At 44.6% G+C, this 26,632-nt stretch overlaps 1 protein-coding gene across 1 annotated transcript in view; it reads right to left on the minus strand.

The window, feature by feature from the left end:
* The window catches only part of Ccbe1 (collagen and calcium binding EGF domains 1), a 246,241-nt gene extending 219,868 nt beyond the window's left edge, over positions 1–26,373 (minus strand). The window contains exons 1-2 of the mRNA XM_051163467.1: positions 25,850–26,373; positions 25,325–25,405 (exon numbers count right to left, since the gene is read on the minus strand). Of these exons, the coding sequence (XP_051019424.1) occupies positions 25,325–25,405; positions 25,850–25,983 (215 nt within the window). The 5' untranslated portion in view covers positions 25,984–26,373. The remainder of the gene's footprint in view (positions 1–25,324; positions 25,406–25,849) is intronic.
* Positions 26,374–26,632: the final 259 nt, after the last annotated feature.

Raw genomic sequence — 26,632 nt, forward strand, 5'->3', positions numbered from 1 at the left:
AGGAGGAAGAAGTGAAAGGAGTTTGCTTTAAAGTACTCAGAGGTGTTTGGAAAAGGAGAGGGCTCAATGAAACAAGGAGAAAAAGATGCTATGGAGTAGAGATGGCTCAGTGGTTAATAGCACTTTCAAAGGACCTAGGTTCGATTCCCAATACCCACATGGCAGTTCACAAATGTCTGTAATTCCAGTTCGAGGGGTCCGACTCGCTTACATAAATGTATATGCATACAAAACACCAATGTGTATAAAATAAAAACAACTATCAGTGCTAGAGAGATGGCTCAGCCAGTTGAGAGTACTGACTGCTCTTCCAGAGGTCCTGGGCTCAACTCCTAACAACCACATGATGGCTCACAACCATCTGTAATGGAATATGATTCTCTCTTCTGGTGTACATGAAAAACAGAACATTTGTATACATAAAATTTTTTTAAAAGTAGCTAAGTATGATGGTGGTAGCACACACCTTTAATCCCACCACTCAGGAGGCAGAGGCAGGTAGATCTCTGAGTTCAAGGTCATCCTGGTCTATAGAGCAAGTTCCAGGACAGCCAGGGCTACACATAAAAACCCTGTCTCAAAACAGAAACAAAAACAAAAAATAAGTAAAAAAAAAATTTAGTGAAAGAGAAAAATCAAATTTTACCAATATTTCTTACAATCTCACATTTAGGAAGCTTACACAGGAGGTTCAAGGCTAGCCTGGACTATATAGAGAGACCCAATCTTTAAGAAAAAAAAGGAGCTTAGGAGATGGCTCAGTGGGTAAACATTTGCTATACAAGCATGAGAAGTAGAGTTCAAAGCCCTAGAACCCGTGGAAGTGGGGAGTGGCAATACAGGTATGTCATCCCAATGTGAGGTGACAGCAGCACTCTCTCTCGTGTGTGTGTGTGTGTGTGTGTGTGTGTGTGTGTGTGTGTGTGTGCGCGCGCGCGCGTCCGCGCGTTAGTCAGGGCTCTCTAGAGTAACAGAATTTATAGACTGAATGAATATATATATATATACACACACACATAGATATTTACACACACACACACACACACACACACACACATGATTTGTTGGGATACCTTACAGGCTGCAGTCCAGCTAATCTAACAATAGCTGGCTCTGAGCAGAAAGTCCAAGAATCCAGTAGTTGCTCAGTCCACAAGGCTGGATGTCTCAGTTGGTCCTCTGTAAATGCTGGAATCCTGAGGAAGCAGGACTCTAATGCCAGTGAAGGAATGGATGTGCTAACAAGCGGCAGGCAAACTTCCTTCTTCTATGCCCTTATACAGACTTCCAGCAGCAAGTATGGCCCAGATTAAAGGTGTGTCTTCCTGCCTCAACATTTGGATTAAAGGCGTGTTTCTTCCTGCCTCAAAAGTCCAAACTAGAAGTAGACTCACCCACTTGAAACCAAGCAGAAAATCTCTCACAGGTGTACCCTCCATTTCTGGATGATAGTTCATTCTAGATATAGTGGAGTTGACAACCAAAAATAGCCATCACATCTCTGAGTTCAAGAACAGCCTGGTCTACAGAGCAAGTTCCAGGGACAGCCAAGGCTACACAGAGAAATTGTCTCAAAAAAACAAAAAACAAAAACAAAAACAAAAAAGAAAGAAAGAAAGAAAGAAAAGAAAAATAAAAAAGAAAAAGAAAGAAGAAAGAAGAAAAAAAGAAAAGCCATTACGTGTGTGTGTGTGTGTGTGTGTGTGTGTGTGTGTACACATGAGGGCATGTAAACGGGGGCCACAGGCTGTCAGATCCTCTGGAGCTGGAGTTACAGCTATTTATGCGCCGTATACCATGAGTTCTGAAATTCTGGTCCTCTGGAAGAGCAGCAAGTACTTATCCACTGAACCACTTCTCCAGGTTTCTTATTTTAAGCAGTAGTATGTAGTGAAAGAAGAGTGTCTTGTGCTAGTTTTTTTGTTTTGTTTTGTGGGTTTTGAGACAGAAGCTCATGGATACCAAACTGGCCTGTGCCACTCTGCCTGGAGAGCTACGGCCAAGCTGACGGTGAGACTCTCAGGCCTTGAGAATCTCTCCCTGTGACTACTTCCATCTTGGATTCTTGAATAGTTTGTATCACCATGAGAGGAAGTCCCATCCAGACTACTGATGCTGAGATAAGGTGGGAAAGGGCCAGTCAGAGAAGAATGAGACATCCTGTTGGCAGACAACACAAAAGCCAAAAACTGTCACAATGAAGCCAATTTGGTCCTCTTGCCAGTTGAGGTCCTCCTCAAGCCTGCCCAAAATGGGGACACCGGGACTGTAAGGGACTAGTTTAACCAATACAGTTATCAGAGAGCTGCAGATATCAGGACAAAATTCTAATAACGATGTCAAGCCTAGCCAGAGACACACATCTACCAATGCATAAGCTGTAAGACTTTAAGAAAGCTGAGCGGCAAATCTGTGACACAAATCGAGGGTTAAAATGATTCCAGATTTGAGATAATATTGTACTATATGTTACTAACGCATAGCCTAGGATATCGTGAATGCTTGATGTGTACTTATAATAACTATTAAAAACAAAGTCAATACGAATATTTTTAGCACAACCAAAATTAATGATTTATTACATGCTCCTTTGGCACTTCCCAGAAATTTTTAACAGGCATAATCTCTCTTGCCCTTACAAAATATTTACACTTCTAAAGAATCTTGTGTAATTGGCAACTACACTATAAAAATAAGTGCCTTCCTGGGGGAAGGGGGTTTAGGACCTATAAAGTTTTGGATTTATCACAAAAGTTATTTTCTGCAAGAATTTAATAAACAACAATAGCCATAAAAAACTAAATATCCCCGGGCAAATCCAGCAGTTAATCATATCCAGGTTTTGCTCAAAAGGCTTTTTGCTTTCTGACCCCTCTAAGGCTAACCTTCATTCAGCTGCCCACATCCTTATCTTCATCACCCATGGCTTGTCATAAAGCACAAAATAGAAACAGGATGGTTAATAAAAACCTCGGCATTCAAATAAAACTCCAGCCGGGATCAGGAGAGAGAACCTTGCAGGGAAGAACAAAAGCCAATCTGTCAACTGCCCAAGCTGAGCGTCACACCCATGACCTCTGTCCCAGTGAGCAGTGCCAGTGCCCAGTGATGAAAGCCTTGTTATCAGTGGGGCTTGAGGAAACCATGGTCTGTAATCTCTACCAGATCCAAATGGTGGAGGTGAGAAAACAGGCTCTGTAGGAGACACACCCACACTGTAGCCTGAGTGTGGTACTAAGTGAATTCTGTGAGCTTGGATGTCTTCTTTAACCAAGATTGGTGATTTCAATTCTGTTTTCACGTGGTGCTACATATAGAGGGGAGAAAAGGAGCCATAACTGAAGCCCACAGCGACTTCAACCTGTCACACACATGTACAGACAGAGGACCACTGCGCCCTTAGGAAATCTGTGATCAGCGAAGTCAGCTTTGCTTCTAGCAGCTACTTTAAGCAGACAGCTCCCACAAGAAGAGACTTCCTACGCAGCTGAGGAAAACAACGTCTGTCTCCTGGCTCCGTTCCCTTTAGAATTCTCAGTGACTGTAAACACGTACACATTGCTGAGTTAAAGGACAGCCAAGTGACATGCAGGAGGTAAACAAGAAAAGCATAAGAGAGGTTAGAAAATCACTCCATTTAACATAAAGAGACTGGGTGTGGTGCTGCACACCAGAAATCCCAGCACTCGACAGAATGAGGCAGGAGCATCATGAGGTCCAGGCCAGGCTAAGGTATGTGTCAGGACCCTGTCCTCCAGGAAGATGGACAAGAAAAGGGAGGGAAGCAGAGACAGAGACAGAGACGCAGACAAAGACAACTGAGGCCGAGACTGGACACAACTGACTGAGCATAAGCAAGCATTAGCCATTCCCAAAATAGCCCCCGGGAGTCTAACCAGCCCCCTTCACCTAGCACAGGGGTCCTTACCCTGCCTAATGCTGCAACCCTTTAATACAGATAATGTTGTAATGACCCCAGCCATAAAATTATTTTCAATGCTACATCATAACTGTCATTTTGCTACTGTTATGAATTGTAATGTAAATATTTTTGCAGACAGAGGTTTGCCAGAGGGGCCACAACCCACAGGTTGAAAAAAAACCACTGTCCCAGCAGTTGCTGATAGAGGGAGAATATATCGAACCTAGAGGTAAGAGAGAAGGAATTAACAGCAGAGACTGAAAGAGAAATGAAAGGAAACCAGGGTTTCTGAAGGATTTGACAGCAGCAAAGAGAAACAGCACCATGGCAGAAAGTCAGCAGCACTTGGTTAAGACAGAGACTGAGAGTTACATCAAAAGCCAGGAAGCACGCCTGCCCTGCCCAGGCCCGGGTCCATAAAGTCAGGGAAGCATGCAGTAGCACAGCCAGCGGCAGTGATAACCCTGTGCTGGACAGCACCCTAGAGCCCCCACCCCAGCCCTGTACATCAGAATTAACCAGCCGTTCCCGGCAGGGTGCAGCCATATTCTAGGTCACTGGAAGAACAGCTCCCGTGGGACTTGCCATGTTGTTATGGGATGACCCTCCCATCGCACATCATTCTTTTTACAGCCACACTCAGGTAAAGACGTTTCTCTTTGTCCTCTGAGAGCACTTGCCGTTCTCAGGGGGTATCATGCTGTTTTTACCATATGGCTGTGTGTAACTGATCCTTCCTCACTGGATACTAGAAAACTCAGCACCAAATGGCCCACCCACGGCGAGCCCATGGCTCTGCACAGTACGCGTTCTTAGCCTTGATCCTGGCTCTATCAGCAGCTCTTGCCTTATTTATCTTCCCTTATTTTTTTCTCCTCTTTAATTTATGCTACTTTATATTGGCTGTGCTACATGTCTAGAATAAACCCAGGCACAGTCTTAAGTCAGCAAGTAAGACGTGTGGCTATATTGTCTTTATTTCAGATGGTGGTCGTCGCATGGAGGGAACAGAACGGGCAAGAACTCAAGACAGGAAGGAGTCTGGTACAGGCAACAGGACGAAGCACTGAGGAAGGATGGCACACAGATGGTGGAGAGACAGCAGAAGCCGGGTTATGCAGGATCTCACAAAGCAGGTAGAGGAGTGGGTTTTGTTTAAAGGGCAATGAGAGGATTTTCTGTATGGGTCAGGTATAGGGCATCTGCTGTACAGGTCAAGAGGACACAAGCTGCCACATGAGACTAGGGTCTAAGAACATCAGCAAACAAAGAGAACAGTGGGAGCCAGGTGGTGGTGGCGCACACATCTTTAATCCCAGCACTTGGGAGGCGGATGCAGGTGGATCTCTAAGTTCAAGGACAGCCTGAGCTACTACTAAGCAAGTTCCAGGACAGCCAAGGCTACAGAGGGAGACTCGGTCCTGAAAAAAAAAAAAGAAAGAAAAGAAAGAAAGAAAGAAAAGAAAAGAAAAAAAACAAGAGAGGAAGAGGCGGGGAATGGGGAGAAAGAGAGAGAGAGAGAACAAACAGTTGGTATAAATGTGCACAAAGGCCCATGGTTGGGGAGGTCATAGGCCAAAGGAGGAGTCAGGAGTTTGCAACTGTTGTTCTGCTTCTATTGTTGCCCACACAAGATCAAGATCAAACCAGTCAAAATTCTAGCAATTCTAGGAGAAGGGTTCACAAAGGCCACCCCTAGGTGAGGAGCTACAGGCAGTTGAAGATATTTATATATGCCTTAAGTATATATAAATACAAAGATTTCTAATGTTAGTTATAATAACAACTATATAACCATAGCCATACAATTATATAGAAGTTGATGTTAGCTTCTCTTTAAAGTCTTAGGGGTGAAGTTGAAGATTCCTTACATAGACACTTAAGCACCTTTGAAATCCTTATGCTTAAAAGCCATACTTTATACCAGAACACCCCCTTCCATGTGATGGTTTTGCCTTTAAGGTCAAAAGTATGGGACTGCTACGAGGTAAAGGAACCTTATAGTTAAATTCTCTTAAAACCAAAACAAACACCTGTCATAGAGTAGCTGGCTTATCCTGGAGTATCTGGGGACACAGAGACCTGTTCAGCTGTAAGTGCAATGGTATGGCACTCTTCACCATGGTACAGTATTTCTAGTATAGAAATGTGGCTCAGAATTAAGTACAAACTGTTAAGACATGGTTAACCGTGAGGACAGACATTCCATTTATCCAAGTCTTTGGAGCGATATCTCACCAAACCCATTTTATCTGTGGAAAAGTATTGAGAAGTGGAGTTCAGATTGACTGGGGAGTGGTAATGACATTTTAGCAATATATGAAAATTCTGCTTCCTTCTAAATATATCCTGAGATTGCTGTGGTGAGGTGGCGCGCCTATGGCTTGCTTCCAAAAGCACCAGCAAACTATGCAATAAGGAGATATAGCAAAGGCAGGAAGATCTTGGTAGACACAAAGGATGGACTGCACATAGCTGCATGGGCACTTTTGAAGTTCTGTGAGAAGCAGCCATATTTGGGCTGGAGAAAGGGCTCAGCAGCTGCCAGGTACACGTTGCTCTCCAGAGGAGCCAAGTTTGATTCCCAGGACACAGGCCAGCTCCAGGAGATACGACTCCCTCTTCTGGCCTCTATGGGCACCTGAACTTAGGTGCACAGACCCACACACAAACATACAATTTGAAAACTAATTTTTTAAAAGATAGATCCGTGGACAAAAGGAACAACAACGTTAACCTCGGGCATTCGTATGTGCACACATAAAAACTGATATGCAAATACATGCATTAAAATCAAATATAAATAAATAAATAATTGCCTTTTGAGAGACAATCTGACTGCCTTTTCTTTGCTGTCACAACAGTTCATATGACCATAATGTATATAAAGAACATACAGAAAGCAAAGGCTTCTGGGTATTCTCTGTCATTCATCAGACAACCCCAAGCAGTGAAAATACTTCCAGGGGAGCAAACTGTTGACTAAATGAGAAACTTGACTGAAGATAGCAGAGTGCTTGGAGGAAGCTGTTTTCAAAAAAGAAAAGAAAACCTGATACCTATCTGGGGAAGTGGAGAGTAGCCCTGTTCTATGTTGGCAGTCTGGCTGGAAGAAAGGAAGCTTTCTTTTTAAAAAGAAAACAAAAACCCATGTAGCAAAATGGCATAGCTAACTGTCTTGTTTCACCAGTTCCCTTGAGGGTTCAAAAAAAACTGGGCAGTAACAGAAGCAGGGGCAGTCTGCAGGCTCTGCTGTGTGCCCAGGCTGCTCCAGAGGTGCTTAGATCAATGGCCAGTTACTTTGCCCTATAAGGTAAATAGATTCAAAATGTTTTACACATGTTGAAATGTCAGTTTGCAACTAAGAAAAAATAGGTAAATGTGTAGTTTAGATAAAGAACAGGAAGGGGATTTTATGAGGAAGCTCAGCCCATGTAGCTTCCTACTTCACTACCTTGAGCTTTGCCAGGTAAATCTGAGTTTCTCCTTTAAGAAGTTGAGGCTAAGGCCAGGGATGGTGGCACATGCCTTTAATCCTAGCACTTGGGAGGCAGAGGCAGGCATATAGCTGTGAGTTTGAGGCCAGCCTGGTCTAGGATAGCCAAAGCTACACAGAGAGACCTTGACTCAAAAAACCAAAAAGAAGAAGAAGAAGAAAAGGAAGAAGAAGAAGAAGAAGAAGAAGAAGAAGAAGAAGAAGAAGAAGAAGAAGAAGAAGAAGAAGAAGAAGAAGAAGAAGAAGAAGAAGAAGAAGAAGAAGAAGAAGAAGAAGAAGAAGAAGAAAAGGAAGAAGAAGAAGAAGAAGAAGAAGAAGAAGAAGAAGAAGAAGAAGAAGAAGAAGAAGAAGAAGAAGAAGAAGAAGAAGAACAGGAAGAAGTTGTTGAGGCTGTGGGACAGCCTCTCTGAGCATGCTTTGTTTTCCTCTCCCCCACAGGAGAATGGAAAGACTGGCAGATGGGAAGGCAGGACATCCACACTGAGAAGGAGCTGAGCCTGTGTTCACAAAGCACCAGCCTGCAGCAGGCATGGAACCTGCTGGCAAACGCAGATGCCGGGAGAGTTAGCTAGGCTGCTTTGTTGGTTTTGGTGGTGGTGGTGATTTGGTTTTTGGTTTTTGCATTGGTTTGGGTTTTTTTGGTTTTGGTTTTGGTTTTGGTTTTGCTTGTTGTTGTTTTCCTTCATTTTTCTCTCTACATAGCCAATTAGGGTAAGAAGAAACTGTCAAAAGCATCTGAGAGAGTTGCAGATGGTATCTTGTTTTAAAGCTGTCTAGAGATAACTGTGTCAGAGCCTCCTTCAGTATCTTCACAGGCAAGAGGCTCGGCCTGATATCCAGCTAATCCCTGGTGCTATAAAGGAAGCCTGCTTCCGTTCATGCTGCTCTCTGAGGAGGAGGAGGGAGTGATCAGTCAGACTGTCAGCCTTAGAAATAAATCTAAAGCTCCACCACACTCCCCTGAGGTTCAGAGACAGAGACCAAGGGCATCAGAGAACCCACAAAGCCACAAACTGCTCAGAGTGAAAGGGTGGGACACTAGCAGTGTGCCTCCCAAGTGCTCAGCAAGTCATGATCTGAGGAGACTAGGTTGTCTCATGGCTCATCTTGACAAGGTTAGCATCCCTGCCCCAAGAGTCAAAACCCAGAGATGCTCAAGTTCCTGGCAAGAAGTGACACAGCATTTGCACATGAGGATAAGGCAGTGCATCTTCTTGTATACATCAAGTGTATTGTAAGTGACCCAGATAACTCATATTACCTAGTACAATGAAAATGCTAGACAAATGGTTGTCACACCATTCAGCTCAAGGAACAAAACTACATTTTGAGGACAGGTAAGCTTTTTTCCTGAATACTTTTAACCCATGGTAAAGCCAAAACTATAGCTGTGATGATCTGACTGTACATGAAATTGGCACTTAAGTTTAAAACCTAAACATGTGTGAAACTCTCAAGGAATAAAAATATATTTACACTACAATAATTTTTTTAATTAAAGAATCAAAATGGGGACTGGAGAGATGGCTCAACAGTTAAGAGCACTGGCTGCTCTTCCATAGGTCCTGAGTTCAATTCCCAGCAACCACATGGTGGCTCACAACCATCGATGATGAGATATGATGCCCTCTTCTGGAATGTAGGTGTACATGCAGATAAAGCATTCATAAACATAAAGTAAAATAAAAATTAAAAAAAAAAAAAAGAATCAAAATGGTCCCCTTAATATTTGCTAATTTCCTTACAGTTCTTGGCTGGACAGATGACTTATCCTGCAGCCCTACCACGCTACCAAAGGGTGTCATGCTAGAATAATATGCAACCCACTCCACACTATAACTAACCCCTCTTTATTGTTTTTTTTTTTTTTTAATCCTGCAGGAAAAGAAATCCACTCACAAGTATTAACTAAGTGCACCTGCCCATATGCGCATAGACAAGGCCAGGAAGGAAAAACCAAAACCCAACCCCTTGACAGATGTTAACCTGGTGGTTTGAGATCACAGAGGAATGTCATCTGGTAAGCTGTATGCTGGGGCATTCAAGATGTGCAGTGAGTCGATACTAACATCATCATTACAAGAAGAAATACAGTTCTAAGAAAGGAAAGTGTGAAAAAGAGCATAGGGGAGAAGAGATCTTAAGAGATGGAGAAAGAACCCATGAGACTTGAGAGCAGAAGAGGGGGCTTGGTGACATCAGGGAAGAAAGGAAGAGAGGAGGGGACACAGTGTCATAGCTGTCACAGTATTAGACGGGCGCCAAGAGACACTCATGTGCAGGAAGCTCTGTGACTGGCCCCTAGCAGTGTATACAGGTTTCCTTTCCTGCACCACCATTTTTAATTGGTTTTGGTTTTGTTTTTGTTTTCAAGACAGGGTTTCTCTGTGTAGCCTTGGCTGTCCTGGACTCACTTTGTAGACCAGACTAGCTTTGAACACACAGAGACCCACCTGCCTCTGCCTCCCTGAGTGCTGGGATTAAAGGCATGTGCCACCATGCCCAGCTGTTGTTTATTTTCTTAATGATTGAGTTAGTCATCCTTTACAAGAAACTGCTTTTTGGTTGTTTTAACAGGCGTTGGCACATGTCTATAGCTCCAGCCACTCAGGAGACTGAGGTGTGAACATTGTTTGGGCTCTGTGGTGTAACATCATCCTGAACAACACAGAGAGACTGTGTCCTGCGGGTGAGGGGGTTACGGAAAGAGTTACCGAGAAGCAGGGACAAGAGCTGTAGCTATAATAAGCAGGTAGACAGGAGTGGGAAATGCTGGAGAGCTCATACGAGCGGCACACAAACAGAGGCACACAAACTTTCACCTCAGCCCCCATAAGAGCTGTAATACAGAGGCAGCTCCTGGTCCCCTGCCCCAGCATAGCAGGATGGCAAGATGGCAGCAGGACCCCCAGATCTCCTCCACCCAGGCCAGGTGCCCCTTTCCATGGACCCCAATTGTCAGCTCTACCGACTAGGATCTACAGATGTTTCAAGACTTGCAGATATGCTTCCCCAAAGTTGAGGGCCTCCGGGAAAGGACTCAAAAGCTGGGAGGTTAACAAGGATAGCCACGAGACTGTCTGACGTCGGGATAGCCATTCCTAGTGGCCAACTTGACTGCATCTAGAATTAACCAAAAGATAAGTGGGTGGGTACGTCCGTGTGGGATTTTTCTTGATTGACTTGTTTGAAATGAGAAGACCCACCCTAACTCTAGATCTTGCATGGTGGGAAGATCCACCTCAAATCTGGGCCACCCCCTGGTGGAAGCCTATATAAAGGACATGGAGGAAGAAAGCTCAAGTTCTCTCCTTGCTTGCCTTCACTCTGGCTAAAAAGTTCATCCCCTCACTGGTATTAAAGCTGCTTTCTAAAGGACTCCAGAGGAGACCAGCTGAAACACCCAGTCCTGTGCACAACTACTGGATTCTTAGACTTTCTGCTGGTAGACAGCCATTGTTGGACTAGCTGGTCCATAGCCTGTAAGACACTCTAATAAATATCCTATAGATGATAGATAATTAGATAGATAATTAGATAGATAGATAGATAGATCTATCTACCAGACAGATCCAATCCATCAGTTCTGACTAATGTAGATATACACTTGAGTTCCTTCCTGTCTTTACTTTATGCATCTGTTACAATGATGTACTGTGAATACCAAACTCTGAAGCTGTATTAAAACCTAGAGGTTGGGACTGGAGAAATGGCTCAGCAGTTAAGAGCACTGGCTGTTTTTCCAGAGGACCTGGGTTCAATTCCCAGCACCCACATGGCAGCTCACACCTGTCTGTATTCCCAATTCCAGGAGACTTAACATCTCACATGGACATATAAGTAGGAAAATAAACCTTTTTTTTAAAACCCAAAGGTCACTTAGGAACCATATTTCTCTAGCCTCAAATTAAAAGAAATCCCTTATGAAGAATCTTAGACACTTCTATAACAAGGTATAACTACATTTCTTTTATTTCTTGACTTAAATCATTTTTATCTCTATAATTTTTGTCAGAAAAAAATCACTCTTACAACACTAAAAAAAAAGGTGATGGTGTAATTGCACATGCATAAACACTGGCTGTGTAGCTGTGTTCTTGGGCACTGTCTTCAAGACCAACAGTAAATAGAGCTTGCATTTGAAATACCCACTCAGAGTGTAGATTGTATTGCTTTATGTTGTATGACATTAACTAAAACCCACAGCCAGTCCTGTGTTTGTCAGGCCTGAGGGCTTTGGGCTCCTCCATCAGAAGGGAAGATTTCAGAGCACTGTGGCTACAGACAAGTGGCGAGAGGATGGCAGTAGCATGTATTATATGGAAGAAAATGTTTGTGTTTGATTCTCACAAGGGAAGAATAACACAGCTTGACACTACAGCTTTCATTTATAATACTCTGAGCTGTGTTTATATCTTGAGAAAGTTCATGCAGCTCAGCAACAAAGCAAAACTTTTTTTTAATGCACCAAAGGTCACCAAGTAGCTGCAGACCCTGAGCCAAGAGCCACAACATAAAATGGAAAGGGATGGAATTTGAAGCATGGGATTTGGATCTGATCAGCTTAAATTCAGACGATCCCATAAAGAATGCTCTCCAGTTGATCCATCTCAACTCAATGCACAGCCCCGACGACCCACAAACCTTCCAGCTTGTGGTAGAAAGCAGATGCAAGGGGTACCACAGCAGACCCAATGACGAGAGATAAGGGACTGCACCATGGTGGTATTAGCACATGCTATAGCTTCAGTTTCCATTAAGGGCTCTAGACCTTGTAGTCATTGATAAAATAATGAGAGGGACCTAGACTTCATGCCCACACCAATGAGAACTAGACTAGCTCCCCAGTGTCTGCTGAAGTAGGCATGCTATTCCTGCCTGCTTGAAGTTCCACGGGGGTCAACCTGTGGTATGTAGCGGAGTTGGGCTGGCTACCTACTCCAGAGTTTGTGCAATAAAAGAGCTCCTCTGGGCCACAGGCTAGATGCTGGGATACTCACTCATCTCCAGTCTTTCCAGTGTGCATGCAGAGCCACCCCTGCCTTGAAAGTACAATTTGACTGTCAAGTGGGAGATGCAGTGAAACTTAGCACCTTAAAGCCTGCTTGGCTTTGTCCAGATGTGAATTCTGATTCAGTGAGTTGGGGCCAGGACTCCAGTGCCTTCATCTCTATGAGTGTTATCTTACTGGAGCTGGCTAGAATAGATTACACTCTCCAATATCTGGCAACATCCTGTAATCCTCAACTTCATATGGAAAATCAAAAAACCTAGGATAGCTAAAACAATCCTATACAATAAAAAGATCTGCCAGAAGAATCTCCATCCCTGATCTCAAGTTGTACTATAGAGCAACAGTAATAAAAATGGCATGGTACTGGCATAGAAATAGGCCAGTTAGAGATGGGCATGGTGGCACACACCTTTAATCCTAGCACTCGGGAGGCAGAGGCAGGTAGATCGCTATGAGTTTGAGGCCATCCTGGTTTACAAAGCGAGTCCAGGACAGACAAGGTTACACAGAGAAAGCCTGTCTCAAAAAACCAAAAAGAAAAGAAAAAAGAAAGAAAGAAATAGGCCAGTTGACCAATGGAATTTAATTGAAGACCCAGAAATAAATTGACACAATGACCTATGGTCATTTGATTTTTGACAAAGAAGCCAAAACCGTAAAATGGAAAAAAGACAGTATCTTCAACAAATGGTGCTGGTCTAACTCGATGTCTATTTGGAAAAAAATGCAAATAGATTCATATTTATCGCCGTGTACAAAACTAAAGTCCAAGTGGATTACAGACTTCAACATAAAACCGGACACGCTAAATCTGTTAGAAGAAAAAGTGGGAGGCCGGGCGTGGTGGCGCACGCCTTTAATCCCAGCACTCGGGAGGCAGAGGCAGGCGGATCGCTGTGAGTTCGAGGCCAGCCTGGTCTACAAAGTGAGTCCAGGATGGCCAAGGGTACACAGAGAGACCCTGTCTCAAAAAAGAAAAAACAAAAGAAAGAAAAGAAAAGAAAAAGAAAAAGAAAAAGTGGGAAAGAGCCTAGAACTCATTGGCACAGGAGACAACTTCCTGAACAGAATACCAATAGCTCAGGCTCTAAGATCAACAATTAATAAATGGGACATCATGAAACTGAAAAGCTTTGTAAGGCCAAAGACACTGTCAACAGAACAAAGTGACAGCCTACAGATTGGGAAAAGATCTTTACCAACCCTACATCCGACAAAGGGCTAATATCTAAAATATATAAAGAGCTCAAGAAATTAAACACCACCAAACCAAATAATTCAATTAAAAAGTGGGGTACAGAACTAAACAGAGAATTCTCAATAGAGGAATATCTAATGGCTAAGAAACAAAGAAATGCTCAACATCCCTAGTCATCAAGGAAATGCAAATCAAAACTACCTTGATTCCATCTTACACCTACACAAATGGCGAAGATCAATAGCTCGAGTGACAACACATGCCAGCGAGGATGTGGAGAAAGGGGAACACTCCTCCACTGCTGGTGGGACTGCAAACTTGTACAACCACTTTGGAAATCAATATGATGCTTTCTCAGAAAATTGGGAATAGTTCTATCCCAAGACCCAGCCATTCCACTCCTAGGCATATATCCAAAAGATGCTCCACCATACAACAAAGACATTTGCTCAACTATGTTCATAGCAGCTTTGTTTGAAATAGCCAGAATCTGGAAACAAGCTAAATGTCCCTCAACCAAAGAATGGATAAAGAAACTGTGGTACATCTACACAATGGAATACTACTCAGCTATTAAAAACAAGGAAATCTTGAAATTTGCAGGCAAATGGATAAAACTAGAAATGATCATCCTAAGTGAGATACCCCAGATGCAAAAAAGACACACATGGTATATACTCAGTTATAAGTGGATGTTAGCCCAACAGAGATGTCCTCTGAGAGACTCCACTCAGCGGAGGAGAGGGACAGTTACTGTGACTCGAAGCTGGACACTGGTCAGAGTGCTGAGAGTTGGAGGATGGCCTTGCCAGGCCACAGAGGAAGAGGTTACATGTAGTACGGAGGACACTGGATAAACTGAGGTCAAGCATTAGGGGAGGAGGGCTCCCCTTTCTAAGAACTAGCAGAGGGAGGGAAAGGGGATGAGGGAGGGGATAGGATCGGGAGGTGATGAGGGAGGGGGTGGGATCAGGAGGTGATGAGGGAGAAGGCTGCAATCGGGATGGAAAGAATTCAACCTACAGAACAAGCAGGCAACTTATATTGCTAATACCACTACATGGGAATAGCTCTTAGACTGGCTGAGATATGAATGTCTATGCATAGACAAGGCCTCATGCTGGTCACAGATTCTCCATGACTTATCATTAGAGGCCATTCTTAGTATGGCATGAAGGAAGATTCACAGACACCTTACTTCTGCTCATTGTATGAACAGAGAACCAGCCTTAATTGCTCTGCGCATCCCACACACCTCATACAATTATTATGTTAGGACTCTATAATGCTTGTGAGAAATTATGTTTTCAGAACAAAAGAACTGCACACTGATGCTGGATCAGACCTGACAGGATTCATTCCTCTCAGCATGCTGCATGCTGACATCCCGCATCCTCCAGGTTCCAGCCCCAGGAGCCTCAGTTGCTGTCACCCATCAGAACTGGACAGCTTCCAGGACAGCGTTGTAGAAAGCATCTGATCCCAATTGGTCCTGAATTTCAGACTGTCCCGCACAGGACTGTTATTAAGCCTGGAATTTCTCAACATTTAGAAACTGGACCACAAATCCTATATCCCTTGCTTACTTAATCCTTTCCTCAATTTTGTGGGGGGGGGGCCTTCAAAAATATTATTCACCCTAAATCAGCCTGAAGAAACTTTAAGAGAATGATATTCCAGTTCCTCTAAGGGGGTTGGATAGAATTCTGTTTGCTCTCTTCGGCTACAGATGCTTATTTTCATTGGGAGTTGGTTATAAGTTATTATTGGTCTTAGACAGAGAAAAAACTAGGTTGTACTCATGGATGTCTCTCTTTTCCTTTATCTTTCTTTCATAGATAAGGATATAGGAGCTGAAAAGAAAAAAGGGGATATAGAAATACAGAGGGATGATAGCTCAAAATGCAGATTATTGGATCTACTCCTCAATTCATGGCCTTAATTGTTACTCACAAATAAGGTTATTTTTAATTCATTGGTATAGAAGTTTGTATATTTATGCAAATCATAGTCATATCAAAAACTATCTAATTTTATCACAAGAATATATATCCTAGGTCTAACAGATAGATATGATTCTATAGATGCATAAGGTAAAATAGTTAAATAAGGTCTTCAAACACCTCAGAGACCTACAGAATATGGCCTTTAAAGATGTTTTTATTATTCTAAAGATTCTTTGACAAGTTAACCCAGCCTATCTCGAAGAAGATGATCAACATCAAAGAACCTCCTTATGGAGTTGGCTTCAAATGTAGCAAACCAACCACTGGACAAAATGTCCTCATCTCTGCCACAGACAGAATTCTGCCTAAAAATGGACAAGCTTAGATGCAGGCAGAGTCGATGGCTGAACTCTTCCAAGACAGGGTAAGCAAGTCCTCAATAGTTCCTGCCTCAAAAATAAATCTGTCAGAGATGTTGGGCTAGAAGGCCAAAGATAATACTCCAATGTTTTAGAGTGTTGGGTGACTGACTGTTCAGGCAGTAAACTGTCTCAGTCATTTTTTCACTTTGGAAGCTGCTAACCTACACTTCCGGTTTGCTCAGGTATTTAAGTTTTATCCCTTCTCAAGTCTCTAATGGGGTTGAAAACCAGATAGTTTAGTCTTACAATTAAGCTTAGTTAGATAGGGGTTAAGGTATTTTTAGATTAAGACTGATGTTTTAAGTTAATAGAGATGAGATATGATAGATATTGCTTTTCATTCAGAAATTTAGACCCAACAAGATAGGAAATATGCTTTCTTCAAGTTTGACAAATACAAAGAGCCAAATCACTATGAATGTAACGTTTATATAACTCCTGATTGTCTCATGGTTCCTCCTGCTGTATGTAGTTTTTTTTTCATGTGTAATAATATAAATGTATGTGTTAAAATTAATAAAAATAAACAAATAAATAAATAAAAAGTTTAAAAAAAATGCAGAAGATCGAAGCTGGATCTAACCTGTGCGGTCTAGCTTTCATAGTCCCAGCAGGAGTCCCAAGGGAGGGAAGCAGCGCATAGCTCCTCCCAGATCTGAAGCCTCTGAGCCACAGTAACAATCACCATTGGTAAGATACCCGTGAAGGTGCAGTAATATCACTCACATCTTGATGCCAGCCAACAGCTGTCCAGCAGGACTTAATATAAGGCCTATTCAGCAGAAGGGAAACCATTCCTGGACCTGGAAACCCAGCCAATTACACGTGGCTAGTAAGGTCATGGGCCTTAGACAACAACCTGCTACCACCACTTTATTAGAACAGCATTATCCTTAACTAAATTCTAAATTCTTACCCTTGTACCCATGGATATGTGTAACTCTCACCCTCACCAAAGAATGGCTCCATGTGCAGCATATGGGGACTATTACAGAGACCCACAGTGGGCCAAAATGCAAGGGGTCAGTGACTGTGGGGTGCCCAGCCTCAATCGGCACAACTAGCCATGACACCTGCACCCATGAAACCTTTATATGGGTTTCTAAACAAGACTCACACAATGACACTAGGACACGCTGATGTGGGTGGGGGAAGTTTCACAAGGTCACACTCCTAGATAAACAACCAATGGCTGCTTAGGGAGAGTCAGTTTCCCCATGACAAGCCGCTCCCATAGGATATCCTTTCCCAACAGGTGAACACTAAACACATGAACGTACAAGCAACACTAAATGGAAATATTAGGTTTTACACACACACAGAGAGAGAGAGAGAGAGAGAGAGAGAGAGAGAGAGAGAGAGAGAGAGAGAGAGTAAAAATAAAGTCATGAATTCAAGAGGGTGGGAGGACACAGGAGGAGTTAGATGGATGAAAGGGAGGGATGGAAATGATAAAAAATAGAGTATTCATGTATGAAATCTCAAAAAAAATTCAAGATACAGTAGTAGGCAGGCATGAAGGGTTACATAACTTCATGCTTGTAAATTTGTCAACCTTTCTGAACTTAGTCTGTCTTCTACTGTGGCTCAATCAGTTAAAAATAGGCACGTTGCCAGGCTAAAAGCTTCCACACTAATTAAAATAAATGTCACACATACACACACATCTTTGATATATATGTGTGTATGTGTGTGTACATATACACACACACACACACACACACACTGTCCTTGAGATATATATGGATATATACATATATATATCTGATATATATGTATCAGTCCTGATCCTACTGCTCGATTTTGACACGTACCTGGACAGACTATGTGAGAGCTACTCGATATGCCATAAAACACTCAGAAAGAAAGAGAAAGAGAACAAAAACAAGCAAACAAACAAACACACAAACAAAAACCTCTCGTTTTAAGCAAATTCATGATTCTGTCTCAAGCCAAATTCATAGCTATCCTTGTTTGAATGTGGCCTGCAGACTACAGGTTGGACATAGCTGAGGCTAGCTTGGGTTTTACCTTCCACAAGGTAACAATATACTGATTTGCCCCTAGCTGTACAATTCAGTTGCTGCCATTCACCTCACCTGTCAGTCACACAGCCCACAATGTTTTTCCATTACTGAAATTGTTAGGAGCAAGAAACTTGTGGTGCTAGGCAACGTGATGCACACGCCTTTAATCCTAACACTCAGGAGGCAGAGGCAGGTGGATCTCTATGACTTTGAGGCCAACTTGGTGTACAGAGTGAGTTCCTGGACAGCCAGGGACTCACAGAAAAACTTTGTCTCAAAAACAAACAAACAAACAAAAACAACCCCGTCCTCCCCCCCAAAAAAAAGAAATAAGAAAGAAACTTATGATACACGCTAACTTTTTCTGAAAAGATACTTATAGGCTATGAGAAACCTCAAAATCTTAGTCCTGAAAACATGACATTACTCAGATGTGCACCAAAAATATATTAGAACGTTCTTTCCCAGAAATAAATGAAAACTCACAAATCCCATCAGAACAGAAGTTTGCCTGTTCCCTTCAAATGTAATTTACATGTACAGAATTGAGCCTGGCACAACGTAACCACCCAACAGACACGTGCTGACTAAATAAGAAGTGCTAAGACTTTAAAATTAGCAAACAGATTCATAGAAAAAAGGAAGGGCCTAACTTGGCAGAAGAGGCCTTGCAGATGTTATAGCCGCTTGCTTTTTCATCCCCAAAGTAAAGGCGAGACTGTGGAAGAGAATGAGAGCTTTGTTCCCCAGCCCCACTGCACAGCTCTGACAATGCAGCAGCAGCCTCTCATTCATAAAGGCATCCCGGTCCAGCTGAGCAGGAAGCCGGAGATCTGGGGACACTGAATGTGGATTTGGAAAAAGCGAACCGATAACTTTCTCCTGAGAAAACATAGCCGCTAGAATAAAGAGGGCGTGCCGCCCCCAACCTCTTTTAGAAAAAGATGAAGTGCCGTGGACCACAGGAAGCCAGGGAGCAACCATTTCAGCAACAAGCAGTAGTGAGAAGATCGGATCTCCAAGGACGATGTGATGAAAGCATAGCCATGAGGCGGGCTAGTTCAGTTGTGAGCCCAGAAGGTTGTGAAAAGCGATGCACAAATCTCACCTTGCCCACCACTCGCCTCTGCCTCCTCTCTTCTGCTACCCGCTCCTGTGGGAAGGAAAGAGATCCCTCTCAAAGCTGCTTCCCTTCCCTTCAAACCACTGACTGCATCATATGGGGAGTGGAAAGTAGCCCATGTGTCATTTTGGGGGATAATTTAAAATAGCAAGTTGGAAATGAGACTGTAATCGCCAGATCCCGCATGCCTAACACAGGACAAGGACAGAGAAGCAGGTCTGGCCAGGAACCAATGAAGACAGTGGTATCGCTTCAAAGCAGCAGTTGTCTCCTCTGTACAGCAGCCTTCCTTTCAGGCTGGGTGCAACACTCCAGGAGTTCCAGAACTTGGGAGGCTGAGGTAGGAAGTCAGGGAGTTCAAGGCCAGCCTGGGCTAAATAATACAGTGAGAGGACCCCTTCCCCTGAAAAGGTTAAATAAAACACTCTTCCATTTCTCAGCTTTTATTAGTTTAATTTTGTGTGTGTGTGTGTGTGTGTGTGCGCGCGTGTGCGCGCACGTGCATGTGTAGGGCATTCTCGTGTTACAGCGTGTGTGGTTGATAGGGAACAACTTGCAGGAATTGGTTCTCCCATACTATCTGGGTCCCAATAGTGGAACGCAGGTCATTAGGGCTGTCCACTTACTGAGCCATCTGTCATCCCCTCACCCAGCTTTTGAAGGGCACAAGACACATACGTGAGTAGCAAGAGGAATCCTGAGACACTCAAGACATTTAAATGGAGTTTGGTCTTTTCCTTTTCACATTAAGTCATTCACTTGGTCACTTAACAAGAGCATATGGGCGGACTGTTCCTTTCCAAGTATGGAGCTAACCTGTGAGGTCACGGCTGTGAGTGTGAGAACAGATAATCCATGGCCTCTGAGCCTTGACAGCCTAGGATTAAAGACAGCCTCGTGCAGAAAGGGAGACTGCCTTCCCTGCATGGGAGTCAGGCCCTGCTCTTCTCTTGCCAGTGGTACTCCATTTCTTCCTCAAATGACAGCTCATGATGGCTGGGAAAGCATGCTTCCTGAAAGGGGACCCATGTGTCCTGGATGCACCACGGTCATTCACAGGGCTCTCCTGTTCCCTCCTCCTCAGCGAGGGGGCAAAATATACATGAGAAAGAAAAACCCAACACGGTAAGAACCTCAAGTCTTATTTCTGCAAAGACCACCATGCATGACCCTGAGCCAAAAGCAAACTCTAGTCGTTTAAAGTAACGTCAGCATCCAATTCAACCTGGCTGTGCTGTGCACCTGCAGTCATGAGCAGAGAACCTTCGGTGGTCAGGTGGGGGTGGGGTGAGGGTGGGGTGGGGGTGGGGTGGGGTGGGGGTGGGGCTGTAAGATGCTCAGTGTCATTTCCCACATCGCTAGATTTCTGGTCTACCCTACACTTAGAGAAGCATCTAGAAACAAGGCATGTTGACCGGTAGAGAAACACCACTGGTGTGTCTGGTCTAAGTTTACTTTCAAAAATCTCTACTGGGTCCTTCCAGAAGCCATAGGTTGTCAAATAAAATCCCATGGCCAAGTGTGGGGTGCTTCCCTTGGAGTTGCTGGTCAGAGGTATCCCCACAACAATACAGGCGCTTATCATGGCTCTTGGTTTATCTTCCAGAACTTGATAATAATCTCTAATTAGTGACACCACACATTTTGGTCACAGGACATGAAGAAATCAAGAATTAATTTAAAATACATATATTTTTTATAAATCTCAATTATAAAATTCACAGAAGTCAGTGAGCGTCCAGTGCACAACTTCTTCAAGCCACCTCCATGTCACACTTGAAGTGGGTGTGTGTGTGTCTGACAGGAAGTGAGGTTGACTCAGCGCTTTCCTGGGATCTTGAACTTCTCAAAGCACATCACAAATGCTAACTGATTTGCGACCTGGAGATTCCAAAGGAGAAAATGAAAGCCTGGATCTTAAGAAGTGGTTCAAGGTCAAAATTAAAAAAAAAAAAAAAAAATGAAAGAATAGAGCTGAGATTCAAAGAGGAGCAAGGAATTTGGGAGACCCATGTGTGTGTTCTGACATCGCCAAGGCCCTCAGTGGGAAATCGGCAGCCTGCCAGGACAACGCTATCTGCAGCCTTCTCACAGATGAGCCTCAGCCAAAACCTCAGCGCTGTCAATCCCTCAGTGCTACCCTAATTAAGTGGCCCTCTTGCTCTACAAGTTCTAAGTAAACACATCTGCGGAAATATCACATGGACCCCCACATTCCCACAGGCTTTGGCAACGTGGGTTGTACTATCTGGAAGGAAAGTAGTAGTTCCTGCAACCCATGTCCCTTTTTTTCCCATGGGAACCTGAGCCACCTTTAAGCTAGAGCACTCCCCAGTGAGAGTTCAAAGGCAGGGAGGCTGGGAGTCTGCAGCAGCGCACTCTGTTTGGAGCTTCAGGGAGCTAAGACTCAAAATCACAGATGATTTTCTCAGCTGTGTTCAGGAATACAGTCCATGGTAAAGAGCCACCTTGAGAAACACCACCAAGGCTTCTCTTGCCTGCGAAGCCGTTCCCAGCTGCTGCTGTACCTTCCCTTCATTGGTACTGTGTGAACGATACAGCTCAGGATTCCATCCGAACAGCTCTGTACTGGCTCCAGTTACAAGAGCTTTTGTTCAAAATCAAGCCATTAGACTATCTGTATTTTTTTTATGCGCTAATAGCCTCTAGAAGGGCTCTAGGTTCTTAATAGATATGTAAATCTTTGACTAAAGAAATCAAAATAGTTAATGTTTCTTGGGCACAGCCTCACCCAATAAAGGCTGGCTTGGTTTTTTTCTACATATATACATTTTAACACATCATTTTACTGATAGGAAACATAACAAAAGAAAGGCAAACAAACCTTCTATGCTAACTGCACTGTTGGAAAAAGGAAAATCAACTTGTGGTGGAGGTGGTGGGGGTGGGGGTGGGGTGGTAATGATAGCTCCAGGAGTGTAATGCCATAATGGCTTGCTGTGCCTGTTTTATACGCTTGCCTTGGCTGTCATGAGCCCCTACTTCAGATAAATCGTGTGTGTTAGCCGTGAGAGCTAGGGTGGCGTGACACTCTGGTTATTTTGTTCCTGCTCTGCAAAACTGAAATAATAGAAAAGCTACAGGTGGCTCTATGCATCATAGACAATGTAAACAAAGTTCACAGGATCGTGCCAAGTCCAAAGTAGAGTCTTCAAATTATTGTTATTTAATAGCTGACATCAAATGCTGAGGACCAGATTAGTGCTGCTTAGCTCAAGTCATAAAACACATGGGTGTCCAAAACAAAAACTCTTCTGAGCCCACCTCATCTCTAAATTTCACAGTGACCAATCAGGTTTATCTCATACCTCTGTTTGTTTTGCATATGTCCAGATCTACTCCCAATGCCAACAATGATTTTTTTAAAAGGAAAAAAAAAAAAACCCTTAGCAAGTTCTGAATCCTTTCATGTGCCAAAAATAATTCACTAGACATCTGGAAAACTGGTATTTTCCCAATAGGTGCCACAGTGCTTGTAGCTTGACAGAAAGCCTGGGGCGTGTGCTTTCCAGGTGGTGTGGTGATGTCTCTCCTTTTAGGGTGCCGCGTTGAAAGGCACTAGTTGCTTGCTCAGCTGCAGAAGCCTCCATGCCCCTGAGGAGCTAGCAAAATGTTTTACAGTGCCAGTGGCTCTCAGCCTTCCTAATGCTGTGACCCCTTAATACAGTTCTTAATATTGTGGTGTCCCCAACCATAAAATTATTTTTGTCACTACTTCACAACTGTAATTTCGCTACTGTTGTGAATCATTTTATATATATATATATATATATGAGATAGAGGTCTGGCAAAGGCATCACAGACCCACAGAAAGAGAACACCACTCATTTACACTGGGGTTTGAAGACCCTGCTTTCTATGTGGCGTTCCTCAGACTTCCACACACATCCAGTTCAAGGGACATCAGGGGGGTCTGGTGTACCCAATGCCTAGGCAAGGCCATGAGAGTTGGCTGGCAACTCTAGAAAGCAAAAGGAACTACAGGGCCACACCCCAGGGCCATACCCCAAGGTCTCACAGCATTCTGTCATTCTTGAAGCTCAAGAGACAAATGAGGAAACTTCCAATGACTTCCATTATAAAACTATCTGGCCTCCGTGGAGCACACACACCCGGGCAGTTGGAAGAGGAGGATAGCGTGAATTTGAAGGCAGAGGCTGGCCTGAGCTACAGAGGGAGACTCTGTCTCAAATAGCCCAATAGTAGAATGAGGCTAACAGAATAATCACAGAACTCTTGAATTCCATAAAGAATTTAATAAATGTATAATTAATAAACATCAGCCATGCATAGTAGCTCTTTACCTCCATCCCAGCACTTTGGATGGGCAGAAAGGTGCTGAGTTCAAGACTAGACTGGACTATACAGTGGGGTCCTGCCTCAAAAAACTAGAACAGCAATGCTATTAGGGTACTTGGAGACTGATGTCGATTTCTCAAACTGAAACAGTCCTTCTCATCATACAAATTAAAATTTTTCCTCTTTTCCTTGGTAGAGCACTAGGTCCAACAGGCTGTTTCATGGAGTAAGTGGCTAGCGAACACACATGTATCCAGAGCCACTGCCAATGCCTCTAAAATATTGCACGACTTTAAGAAATCTGGAAAAGTTGGCAAAAAGAGCGTAACAAATAGAATAGATGGTTTCTAAAAGCCGGACACGCGTTCCCTAACTGTCACTGATTTATGCGGCATCTGACCTTTGGGGACTGAACAAACGAGCAAACCATCTTAGGAACATGCTCCATGTTAAATTAGAAGCTTTATACAGCAGTGATAGGAAAACAACATGTCCTAGGCCATCCGGGTCCATGTGGTCACGCGGATGAAACACCAGACTGGAACTAGGCAAGCCACACTGGCTGCAGCCATTTCACCAGCTGGATGAGCTCGCTCATCCACCGCACCTCCCAAAGACTCTGCCTGCCAATGAAATGCGCCCCTCAAATCTAGGCTACTGTGCAGCTCTCCTAACCACCATGTGTAGGAAGAGAGAGGTAGCCTCTTCTGGAGCTTAGATAAGTGAAGCAGCTGACGTCAATCCATCCTGGTTGCTGATGGCTGGTCTGAAAGCACAATACAACTGATGGTACTTCCATAGACTCCAACTGCCCTGCCCTGGGAGCACCTCACACCTGAGCCTTGGATGTAAGGAAGTTTGCTGCACAGAAAGCATTGGGATTAGCTGCTTGGCCGTGGCGCCGCGAAGACAGACTCCCTTAGAGTTCGTTTCTGGGATTTGTTTTCTTTTGTAGCACCCAGGTAGGCTCTCGGTCTGGTAAAATTGTTAACCCAGTGCCTCGCCTCGCATACGTGTCTTAAAAACTCAGATGAGCAACAAACATTTAGGGATAGGTGTCACCTCCATCCTGTGGGAGACTGGAGCAGAAGGCCAAATTCAAAACCCAAGTCAATTGTTACCCACAAGCAGGGAGCCTTGATCCTCTCCTTTGAGGATAAGAGCCACCTGTTCTTATTGCCCGGTTGCAAAGGACTCACCTGGGAAGCATTTTAAAAGGACATTTCCTGTTCCTATCCGTGTTGAATTTTAACAAGACCCCAAGTGGCTGCCAATCCCCCAGGGAGAATGAACATGCGTTCTTAAAGACGATTGCTTTTCTTGAGTCTTAATAACCTTGTCGTTCGTTTTCACTCATGGCAACCATCCCATCTACCCACAGTCCTCCCTGCTATAATTTTGCCCACAGAGACCATGACAGTGGTACACTCTGTCCCAACACAAGGTCAAAAGCCAGCCGAGTGCCAAGTATTTCCTTGTTGCCAACTCTATTTTCAAAACAAAACGCAAACGCGCAGGAAACCATTCCTCTACACCAAGTTTACACCCACAATCCAATCCTCTCTATCAATTTGAAAATCTTTTCACTCTAACCTCTACCGTGCACGCTTTTCGCGGAACGATACACGCTCACAGATTTCGGGCACACGCTGGTTGCAAACTCAGTTTGCTCAGGGCTTTGCTCTGGCCCAAGAGCACAACTGTTCACACAGAGGAGCTCAGCACTCAGCACGACCCCAACCGCCCCCCGCTACCCGAGCACAGACACCCCGGGCTCCACCAGCGCGTCTCCACAGCTCTGCCTGCTTGACAGCGACGCCTTGTCCCTTCAGATACCGCAGAGCCCCCGACTTTACCTGAAGCACGTGGTGACCTCGCCCGAAGACTTCAGACACGGGTATTTGGTCGTGGTGATCTTGTTTTCCGAGCACACCTCTCTAAGGAAAGGAGAAGGGGGGAAAAGTTGGCGAGGAAACCCCCTTGAAGGTCGGCGAGACAGTGAAGAGCAGTCAGTACTCGCTGGGCTCTGCGTCCAGACGCACCGGCTGCTACTGGTTCCCGGGAGGATTCAGCAGCAAGAATGAGACAGGAGAGCTTCCCAGCACCAGGCGATCCCAGTACCAAGCGACAAGAAAAGCCAAAGACGTCGGCACCAGAGCGCGCCAGGAAAGCCGGGAGGAGGGCATCCAGCGTCCCGACCCACAGCTGGGAGCGCCCGAGGCGGTTCCCGCAAGAGATAGAAATCACCTGGAACAGCTAACCTCCCTGCCAGTGACCCAGCGAGCAGAGACCTGTGAATCCGCCACCTCGGGCAGTCTGTACCCCGTCAGCCAGTCCTGAGCGCACCCAGCGCGTCCTCCGCTGGGACAGGTGGCCCTTACCTGTCGCGGTCCTCAGGCTCCTCTCGGTAGGTCCACGTGTGCCCCAGTGCCAGGAGTAGCAGCAGCGGCCCCAGGCTCTTGCCCAGCTGCCCCTTGGCTGCTCCTCCCCGGCTCGGAGGAGGCGGCGGCACCATCGAGGAAGCTCCGGGCCTCTTCTCCGCGCCGGAGCTCTCTCCCTGCGCTGTGCCCAGAGGATCCGCAGCCGCGGCCTCCTTACCTCTCGCCAGCAGGGGGCGCCAGAGAGCTGGGGCGCTTGCACCACCTGCGGGCGGCACTCAAACTTGGGGCGAATCGGAGGTGACCCAAGCTTGTCAACCCGGTTCCTGCCTTGCGCCGCCGGCGGGAGGATGCTGGAGTCCTGGAAATCTCTTCGTCTGGACGTTCAGGCTCAAGTCACAAACTGGCTGAACTTGGCCTCAGGCTGCGCCCTCTCCTCTTCCCTCTTCCTCCCCAGGGAGAGAAGCGCAGAGTTGAGGCAGCCAGGCGCCCCTTTCCTTTTTTGCTCCAAGGTCTCAGCCTAGGAGGAGGAGGAGTTGCTGGCTGTCACCAGGGCGAGAGGAGGAGAGGAGCAGGGTTAATAGTTTCCTTCCTGTTGTCAGTTAACTTCCACAGCGAAAGGTCAAGCCAATGTTTGCTTTTCGCTCGTGGGGGCCGTCTTGCGTGCTTTTCCTCTACCCCAGTTTCCTCTTAGAATATGAGGGAATAAAGAGCGGCTCCAGGGGTCTGCTATATCGCCCTTCCAAACGTGAAATAGTTCGATCCACAAAGTGTAGTTAATCCTAT

The sequence above is a fragment of the Acomys russatus genome, chromosome 20 (genome assembly GCF_903995435.1).
Source record: "Acomys russatus chromosome 20, mAcoRus1.1, whole genome shotgun sequence".
In the NCBI taxonomy this organism is placed as follows: Eukaryota; Metazoa; Chordata; class Mammalia; order Rodentia; family Muridae; genus Acomys; species Acomys russatus.